This window comes from Sander lucioperca, chromosome 7 (assembly GCF_008315115.2).
Source record: "Sander lucioperca isolate FBNREF2018 chromosome 7, SLUC_FBN_1.2, whole genome shotgun sequence".
In the NCBI taxonomy this organism is placed as follows: domain Eukaryota; kingdom Metazoa; phylum Chordata; class Actinopteri; order Perciformes; family Percidae; genus Sander; species Sander lucioperca.
In genome coordinates this window covers 37,523,224-37,532,687 of record NC_050179.1, presented here as the reverse complement: position 1 = coordinate 37,532,687, position 9,464 = coordinate 37,523,224, and the positions used below count along the sequence as shown (strand labels likewise).

The 9,464-nt window shown below is 40.5% G+C and overlaps 2 protein-coding genes across 7 annotated transcripts in view; both read left to right on the top strand.

Moving 5' to 3' along the window:
* The window catches only part of wee2 (WEE2 oocyte meiosis inhibiting kinase), a 6,429-nt gene extending 2,284 nt beyond the window's left edge, over positions 1-4,145 (top strand). For all 4 annotated transcript variants that reach the window (XM_036003311.1, XM_036003309.1, XM_031285394.2 and 1 more), the window contains exons 3-12: positions 1-196; positions 904-961; positions 1,309-1,478; positions 1,598-1,719; positions 1,841-1,984; positions 2,104-2,208; positions 2,878-2,963; positions 3,132-3,302; positions 3,425-3,573; positions 3,669-4,145. The exon at positions 1-196 is cut by the window's left edge and continues 13 nt beyond it. In XM_036003311.1, the coding sequence (XP_035859204.1) occupies positions 1-196; positions 904-961; positions 1,309-1,478; positions 1,598-1,719; positions 1,841-1,984; positions 2,104-2,208; positions 2,878-2,963; positions 3,132-3,302; positions 3,425-3,573; positions 3,669-3,822 (1,355 nt within the window). In that variant the 3' untranslated portion in view covers positions 3,823-4,145. The remainder of the gene's footprint in view (positions 197-903; positions 962-1,308; positions 1,479-1,597; positions 1,720-1,840; positions 1,985-2,103; positions 2,209-2,877; positions 2,964-3,131; positions 3,303-3,424; positions 3,574-3,668) is intronic.
* A 1,082-nt stretch (positions 4,146-5,227) lies between these two features.
* bida (BH3 interacting domain death agonist) lies at positions 5,228-9,379 on the top strand. 3 transcript variants are annotated; one of them, XM_031285398.2, is made up of 5 exons: positions 5,228-5,339; positions 5,701-5,973; positions 7,607-7,740; positions 8,679-8,874; positions 9,030-9,379. In XM_031285398.2, coding segments are annotated over exons 2-5 (588 nt in total). In that variant the 5' UTR covers positions 5,228-5,339; positions 5,701-5,717; the 3' UTR covers positions 9,032-9,379. The 3 variants fall into 3 exon arrangements, with proteins under 3 accessions (XP_031141258.1, XP_031141259.1, XP_031141261.1); XM_031285399.2 differs by having other exon boundaries at positions 8,679-8,879; positions 9,029-9,379; XM_031285401.2 differs by having other exon boundaries at positions 5,240-5,335; positions 5,696-5,973.
* The last annotated feature ends 85 nt before the right edge of the window (positions 9,380-9,464 follow it).

The following is a 9,464-nucleotide window of genomic DNA, read 5'->3' as shown; positions in this document are numbered from 1 at the left end:
AGTCGTCCCAGCCTTGCTCCAGCAGTAAGATAAGTTACCTTCAGAGGACCCTGCGTTTCTCCTCAGCTGCTCCTAACCTCATCCAGGCACCTTCTGTCAATGTGAATCCTTTCACCCCTGACACAGTCCGCAGGAACAGCGAGCAGCAGTGGAAGAACCATTGCAGGAGTGATGATGAGGATGATTATGGGCGCAGGTACTACTGCTTTATGCTGTATTGTAGATCTGTAAGGGTATGAATTGTAAACACCAGTATGTGCTCGGGCTGCACGATATGAGGAAAATATCTAATTGCGATTTATTTTTGACTGATATTGCGATATGATTCCCGATATTGGAGGTAATGATCATTTTTGTATTCTCAATTTCATGAACAAATATTTAAATGGTTATAATGTGAATTTTGCGAGGATCTTTACCAAACAAAGATTTATTTATTTTTAGTCTGTAGGATAGGATTTGTAGGCTGGGTTGTCTCTGCAGCACCGCAATACTTCATTCAGAATGGGTTGACACATTTTGCCTTTAACAAATATTGCGATTTGGATAATTGTGCAGCCCTAGTATGTGCCCATCATTGTTACTCCCAGATGATGATGATTTATTTTGAAGATCATGTGTGGGAACTTGCGCAAATGTGTAATTTAGAACATCTCGCAGCACAGAGAACTTTGTCCACTTGTATTGTGGTTTAGGTTTCCAAATTAGAGCTGGTGTAACAGCAAACGTCGCCGAATGTCTCAATTTGGTGGTAGACTCCCCAAACCGTGCACTGAGGGTGAAAATAAAATAGTTTGAATTCTCCGTCTTTGTATTTTTGGCACCCTTACACATAGGCCTGACTTACTTTTAATCCCTTACTAAAGCAGTCTTAAAGGTCTAAAGGCCCTTTTCATCTTCCAGGTTGAAACACAGCCTAACGTCATCTGAGGAGGATGATGAAGCCTTTCTCCCACCAAAGGTACAACTATTTTTATCGGTGCCTTTCTGTTGGATGTAACCCTCCCTCTCGGATGCTTCTGATATGATTTCATAATTAGGCTTTGTCATCTCCGTCTGCCTCCTCACTTCTTGTTTTGTCCATAATTACATGCTGTCAGTCCTACTTCCGGGATTTCTCTAAGGAATCTCCAAAAAAAAAAAAGAAGATCCGTCAGAATCTTCACAAAACCATTTCCCCGTAGAAGCGCTACCATATTTGGTGAAGCATCAAAGAAAAAACCCCGGTTCTCCTGGCTGTAAGTGACGTGTGTTCTTATGAAATGTCTTTGGTTTTACCACAAGGCCCTCCATCTGTTTATCTGGCAGAGGCGAGCTGTCCAAGCCTTCATGCTGTCCCGCTATGAGAGTGAGTTCCTGGAGCTGGAGTGCATTGGCGTGGGCGAGTTTGGTGCAGTTTACAAGTGTGTGAAGAGGCTGGATGGTTGCTTGTACGCCATAAAACGCTCTCGCCGACCCCTGGCAGGCTCTGCCAACGAGTGAGTCAGCAGTGTGTCGCTCTTTGCCAGAGACGGATACATTTGATCAAGTCAGAAACCAAATTAAAACGTGGAGGAAAATGTGACCATTTTTATTTAATTTTTTTATATCCTCTCAGGCAGCTGGCTCTAAAAGAAGTGTATGCGCATGCTGTTCTTGGGCACCACCCACATGTTGTACGCTATTATTCAGCATGGGCAGAGGATGATCACATGATCATTCAGAATGAATACTGTGATGGTATGTTTCCCCTTACAACCAAAAAGTTTAGGAAGACTTGAATGGAATGAAATTCCAAATAACTTTTAGGTGAACTAGATGGAATTCTGTGGTTTTGATAACATCAATGTGTGGGTGCCAGGTGGAAGTCTCAGTGACGTGATTGTGAAGAAGGTGCAGGATGAGCTGTTTTCAGAGGCAGAGTTGAAAGATTTGCTCTTACAAGTGTCTATGGGGCTAAAATACATCCACAGCTCAGGCCTCGTACACCTGGACATCAAACCAAGTAAGTCTCATTTGGCAGTTCTCAGTTTGCATTTCTTCTTCAGTCTAAATCTAAAGTCTCTTGTGCCTAAAAAAAAAACAAAAAAAAAAACAAAACTTCCTTGTTTTAATTCTTTGTAGGTAATATATTCATTTGCCAGCGTCCCAGCACAAGTGCAGCAGGTGAAGGGGAGAGCGAGGAGGAAGATGACCGAAGCACATCAGCAGGAGTCATTTACAAAATTGGTATTATGTTTAAAGGGGACATATGTTCATTTTCAGGTTCTACTTGTACTTTCTTATAGAACATGTTACTAATATATAGTTGTATATTAGTTGTAGAGCCCGACCAATATATATCGGCGGGCCGATATTATCGGCCGATATTAGGCCGATAAATGAATATTTAAAAACGGGCGAAACACCCTTCAACCATGTTCTGAGCGTTGCATAGTTTGTCCACCAGAGGGCGTGCTACAACGTCCCTGTTGGCAACACTGTTTGATTTTATTTTTTTGTATTTTTATACATCTGTTTGTTTTGTTACGCGTTTCTGGATTTTTTAAAAAAACATATCAGCAGATATATCGGAATATCGGATTTTTAAATCTCCAAATATTTGTATCTATTGGCCTTAAAAATCATTTATCAGTCGGGCTCTAATTAGTTGTGACATCACAACTTTAAGGAAGTCCTGACGGCTCCTTTTTAAAAAGCACAGTTTTTGAATATGGGCTGTGTGCACTTCTCTGTGGAATGAGTGTTCTTTTACTGTATTTATATAGCACCTCGATGTGCTTTATAATCAAACAAATGTATGGATATTTCACTTTTTACAATATGGGACCTTTTTAATGTTGGACATTCTACCTGAAATTTGTGTTTGCTGTCAAGTCTGATTCTTGTTTTCTGCAGGGGATCTGGGTCATGTGACATCAACCAACAGTCCTCAAGTTGAGGAAGGGGACAGCCGCTTTCTGGCCAGTGAGGTCCTGCATGAGGTAAACATTTTGCAGAAAAATTACTGCAAAAAGAAAAAGTAGGCTTGGGGCCCGAGTCGGTTGTACTTCACTGTAGGTTTAAAGAAACTGAAAAAGAAGAAATTCAGAGGTCCAGCTGTATTTGCATTGTTTTTAAGTGTTCATGTCAGCAGTCTCTCTGCTCACCAGGATTACAGCCACCTGCCCAAGGCAGACATCTTTGCTCTGGGTCTCACGATTCTGCTGGCAGCCGGCGCTCCTCCACTGCCTCAAAATGGAGATGAGTGGCACAGCCTTAGAGAGGGGCAGCTCCCCAAACTGCCAAAGGAGCTGTCACCTCCCTTCAGAGGCCTACTTCAGGTACTCTTATTTCTGCTCTTTCTACTCTTATTTAACCTGTATGAATACCACTTGCTCTTGTCACTAGCATAGCTTGTTGAAAAACACATTTTTTGTGTGTTTATTTGTGTTTTCTTTGTAAGTTGATGCTGGATCCAGACCTGATGAAGCGGCCATCTGCCAGGGAGCTTTGCAAGCACACAGTCTTGAGGGAGGAGAGGACTGGGAGGGTGGCCGCTCAGCTACGAAGAGAGCTCAATGTAGAGAAGTTCAGGACAGCCATGCTTGAAAAGTAAGAGGAATTCATTCATTCTTAAAAACTTGCATGCTGATTCGAGTTAAAAAAAAAAAAATTCAAAAAATCACTTATTTCCATTTTCTTCACAGAGAGCTCCAGGAGGCTCGACAGGCAGCTTTGTCACCCAAGCAAAAGCTCCCGCTTGGGCTGAAACTCCCTGCTAAGATGGGAGCAGGAAGGAGGCTTGTTGGTAGGAAGACTGAGCGATCCATGAGCTTTGGTTGCCTAGGGTACGGAGTCTGATAGGACATTGTGAGGCCCACATGCCTGTTCTTTGTTCTGATTATATGCGAGTCCTTCTGCAACCAGTCTGACGTAAACATGTAGCGTGTCTAGGAGAAGACAGTGTGACAGTATTCCCTATCCAGCAGAGATTATGTTGGAACATATTGAAATAACTGGATGGACAGTCCTATGAGTCTTCAGAGGGGTGCAGAGCTGTGAACTCCAGGACTTATCTGACTCACTTCAAGTGATTTTCTGGCAGAGGCGAGCTGTAACTACTTGCAGAACAGTGTGCTGTTTTTGTACTGTTTTTAAACTGTAAATAAACATTTGAAGCATTTTATTGGTTGCATTTTGTTTTTCTTATTTGAATTTAGCTCAAGAGCTAAATCAAATAGTATATACAGAATGTAATCCTTATGGCATGTTCACAACACCACACAGGGACTTTACAGTGTTGTGTTGCTCTTATCTAGAACTCCAGCCAACTGTATGATGTCTGTGAAACAGTGACGGGGTGGATTGAGGAAGTATGAGCATCATACTGAACATATTTTTTTAGAGCATGCCATGTGATTTCTAACTATTTTCCATTAGACTTACAGTAAATAAGGGATTTACAGACTGTATAGGGTTTTACAACAGGTCACATGGCAATGTTTACTATTTTAATTTGATTCATAAAATTAAAATGTTCAAATCGGAAAAAAATCAAAGATACACTGGACACATTCTTTATTCTCATTTTGCATCCCTGTTCCAACTGATATATTTATCTCCATTGTCATCTGAGTATTTTTTTTGTTTTGTTTTTTTATGTGTGGACTCACCACAGGATTTCCTATGTATTCTATAGAAATTAGAAAGTATTGTGTATACATTCTATAGAAATGACACAATATTGTAAATGAATTTTGGATACCTTTTTTAAAAAAAAAAAATGTTGAAAGGACTATGCAGGAATTCTGGTTGGACCCCATGTTTAAGGGGACAAGTATTTGGACAAGAGGCTGCATCTGTTTCTGTGTGTCTGCATGTATGAGTCAGGCAGAGGTGGAAAGAGTACTAGAATATTGTACTCAAAGTAAAAGAACTGTTACTTTAAAGAAATTTAAGTTAAAATACATTTGTAGAAATTTAATTAGATTCTAAGTAAAAAGTAGGTTACGTTGTTAAAAAAAAAAATACTTTGTCATTTCTATAGAAGGTATCCACAACTTATTTACAATATTGTGTCATTTCTATAGAATATATACACAATACTTTATCATTTTCTATAGGATATATATATATATATGAAATCCCCTGTGGTGAGTCCCCTGTGGTGAGCCAAAGTATTGAAATTTGATCCACTTATTTTCCGACCGTGCTTGAAGGCATCATGAGTCACTTAACGGCCCACCCCCCCCCTCCCCCCCAGATCACCCGCACGAATATAAGAGAATCTGTCATACAGACTAGCGAACTCAGCCGGACGGGTGTACGAGTCTAGTTATTTGTAGAAAGTTAAAAGCTACCCGGCATAAGAAACAGATGTGAGTGGAATTAGCAATACTGTCGAAACCTATTTAGCGACGCTCTCGGGGTTTTACTTTGGCTTAAAGTTAACTTTTAGATGCTCGAAAGTTAATGTTAAACTAATGTTAGATAACTAAAGTTAGCTTTAGCTTATATTTCAAGCTAACTTACCCGTTAGACGACAAATGTAGCTAGCTAACGTTATCTAATTTAGTTTTATAAACTAGCTAGTAGGCTACTTATGTCACTTTCCTCTTCCATGTAACTTTTTGAGTGGGTTAACGTTAAGCGAGTTGTTTTCTTTATCACTTTAGTGAGTGTCTTCATTAACGAACATTGCTAACGTTATCTTCATTATTCTTGTCTAAATTAAAAAAGACCGAGAGACGTTATCGATGGATAACCCGGGGGATCTGACCAGTGGGCAAAACGCCGCCGCCCTGGTCATGTTGGCCTTCCTTCAAGCTGACTGCAGAACTTCAGAATACGAGAAGGAGCTTCTCTCCCTGTGCAAGGATTTAAATCTTACCCGGGACATCGACTTCAAAGACGCTCTGGAAGACGGAGACATTGAAACTGATGGCCACCTGCCTAGTCGCATCACAGCTACTCTAGATGATATTCAGCCTTCACTGGAACTGCAGTGGCCTAGTGAGTAACTCAGTCAGTAACTTCAAGCTGTACAAAGATCATATATTGGCGTTATTAGTGATGTATTAGTACTAGAATCTGAGTCCCATTCCTTGTATTCAAAAGCACAAATCAGCTGTTTCACACAAAAGGCTTGTTTGTGGGTGATGTGCCTAATAGCAAAATGTAAGCCTTTTTGCTGGATAAATCAAAACAAATGTGAACATGTCCTTGTGAAAACATTAAGCTCCTGACTCAAACATGTAGTTTACAGTTTTTGCCAATTGCTCACACACTGAAATCAAAAGTATCACACAATTATCAAAACCTTACACTCAAGGAGCAAAACATTGGCCAGATGTGCACCACTATAAGCACAATGGCAGCTTCACACTTTTTGCTAAACAATACACACAGTGATTTGCAAAACACTAAACACACTTGTATACATTAGACAGAGAAGTACATATATCATGATGTCACTTTCTTGCAATTCCAAAGTACTGACTAATATTACCTCACCTATGAGCCGACCTGTGAATCACAGCCATCAGGTGGCAAACACATGATTGCTTAATTTTAGACACACCAATCAGGTTTAGGCACTATCTAAAATGCAGCAGGTATTTTCTCTACTGTATTTTCAGTTTTTTTTTCAGATCTGTTTACTGTAATTGTAACCTGTACTGGATACAGTATTTTATGTTTGTCTGTTATGTGCTGAGCTAACAGTGTTATACACACTACTGTAGTACTGTAGCATGAAAACTGGGACCTGTTGTTGGGATTCTCCATGTTGACTGATTTGGGATATGGAGAGAAATCCATTATATTTTCCTCAGTCTGCAGCATAGGTCTTGTGTAGTGTTTGGTGAACTTTTTGTATATTTGCACTTTCTCTGTGTACTTCATTTACAGTACTCTAATCACTGAGAAGTAGAATTGCTAAAAGGGTTTTAGGTTAGCAACAGCAGTGTGTAACTGGTTCAAACCGAATTAAGTCATATGGAACGTGTATGTTTCATATGGTAACAAAATATGTTTTTTATAAATTAGTGTACAAGTGTACAGAGTGTAAAAATGGACCTATATAACGAAGTTGGTTCACTGCTGGCTACAAGTTAGCAATCAAACACAGCAAAGGCTGTCACTTGAACGGCGTTTTGAGCTAACGTTAGCAATCAAACAATCATAGATAGCTCCAACGTATGCCGGATCCCTTGGCGTTGCCGTATGCCGTAAACCATTCAAATCTGAGCATGGGCAACTCACATCTGCACTCGACTCCCATCGGGTAGTGACACCACTTTATCACAGCCAAAGTTGTTTCCAGTGAAAGTAACGAAATAGCCTGTGTTAAAGTGAAAGCTGTCAACCTTTGTCATGGTTCAGTGGATGCAAACCTACATCCACATTCATCTCTCAACTGATTAGTGTATGCTTTTTAAACCTACATCATCAAATGATATGTGCTACAGTGGTCAAATGTGTGATATTGAAGTCCATAATATTAAAATAGATTTAAATCAAGGCTCATTGCTGTATTTTTAATTCATGGAAACGTATATTTCTCCCCCTGTCCTTGCTGTTGAATCCAGAAACAGACGTTATGTTCACTAAAGTGTACTGATTGGGCAACTTGTTTTCCCCACAGGGAACCGTGCAGAGGCAGCGGACCTCCAGCAGATTGCAGAAGGGCTGAGAGAAATTGCAGACCAGCTCGAACACGTTGTTGTTGCTCAGGCTACCCAGAACCTGAGCAGGAACCTAACCACCTCCCCCTCTGACGTGAGTCTGCTCTGGGCACAGTGGATGTTGATGTTGGGATGATCCCTGTACAGACAGTGTCTTAATGTGGTATTTTGGATAATTTTGATCTCTTCTCAAGTGGTCGAAAAGGGTTACATTTTGCACCAAATCTGTGTGACAAATGGTATCAAGTTAAAAATAGCTGTAACAACTTATGAAATGAGATAGATAGCGATACTTTATTTATCCCAAAGGAAATGAAGGTGTCCAATAGCTTATACACAACATACATACACATACACATGACATCCACGCACACATACATACTACAAAAATACAAAGAAAGATATCAGTAGTGTGCAATTACAGTAAAGTTTGGTCATGGGAATGGCCATCATATACTTACATCATAATGTTCTAAGCACTTGCACACATTTTCAAAATTCAAATAGGCCTGACCAAAACACACTCAGTCTTCAGGTTTCCAGCTTTCAGATGTAGACCACTTGTATGTGGCGTTTACTTTTGACCTGCTATCTCTCCCTAAAGGTCCCCTGCACCCCCCCCCCCTTTATAAAAGACAAAAAATGGTCTATTGTGGGTCTCAAATGGTTAATAATAGCACAACCTTATTTGTTTGATGAATCAATGTGCAATCACCAACAGCAGTTATTAGCACTGCAAAAAGTGAAATGTGTGTACAATATTGATTCCTGCAGTAATGAATTGAACACCACTTTGCATCCAGTGTACACCAAGGTGTTTGTGACACAAGTACCAGAATCAAAACGTCAAAAGATTACAGACTAAGATATACACACCCTAGTCATAAGAAGCATCATTTGTGCTTGTGCTGGTACTCTGATTACAACTTAAGTAAGATGACCTAACAATTTGCAGCGTTTAGAGTCGTAAAAATAACCAAAGTGTTACCTTCATGTACAGATAATTCCTTTTGTTGAATTGTGCTTTTACAGCAGTGGAAAAATTACCTTACCCAGGAGGTGAGGACGGTGATGAGGCAGGGCGTGGGTCTGGAGCATCTACCTCAGGAGCGAGTCATGATGGCCCTCACGCTCACCCTGGTGAGGGGAGTGTGCGAGCAGGCCCCTCGGCTGCTGAGAAACCTCTTCCACACCGCGCTGCAGTGCATCAACCCTGCGAGGGCCAGGTGACTTGTGCGTTTATCTGTGTTTTTTTTGCCCCCAACGGCTCCTTCCAGGCAGCGCTGCCTAGAAGGCACTAGGATTAGGCACTGGTTAGGGTTAGGTGCCTTGGAGGCAGCGCTGCCTGGAAGGAGACGTTGGGGGCAAAAAACACCATCGAGCGACTTGTGCGCTGCAGGCTGAGAGGAAATAACTGAGAAACGGCTGGAGGAAGACAGCTGAATCCGAAACTGGCACCTGCTCCTCGTGACCAGTCGACTGTGAAAGGAGCTGCGTTGACCATACTGTTGTAAAAAAACACTTCACATTAAGGAAAGTGATGAATTTGTTTACATTTATATTTTGGAAACAGGTTGAGTTTGACACTTGAATTTTGACATTACTTTGTGCTCTGTTTATTCTTGCTTAAAAATGTATCTTTTGATTATATACTTGAAAAACAAGATATTTTTGTATTCAATTATTTTACTTTCGGAATACACAGTGTCATGATTAAATATATTTTCCTGGGATTTGAGTTTCATTTCAATCTTAAGAACTGTGAAATTGTGAAGAAGTGTGTTGATCTTTGGCAGTACAAAATTGAAATGTACACAA

Bases quoted from the DNA above. Each gene is read 5' to 3' on its own strand.
- bida (XM_031285398.2), top strand. From the start codon at position 5,718: ATGGATAACCCGGGGGATCTGACCAGTGGGCAAAACGCCGCCGCCCTG. The intron at 5,974-7,606 runs GTGAGTAACTCA...TTTTCCCCACAG, and splicing joins ACTGGAACTGCAGTGGCCTA to GGAACCGTGCAGAGGCAGCG. The intron at 7,741-8,678 runs GTGAGTCTGCTC...GTGCTTTTACAG, and splicing joins TAACCACCTCCCCCTCTGAC to CAGTGGAAAAATTACCTTAC.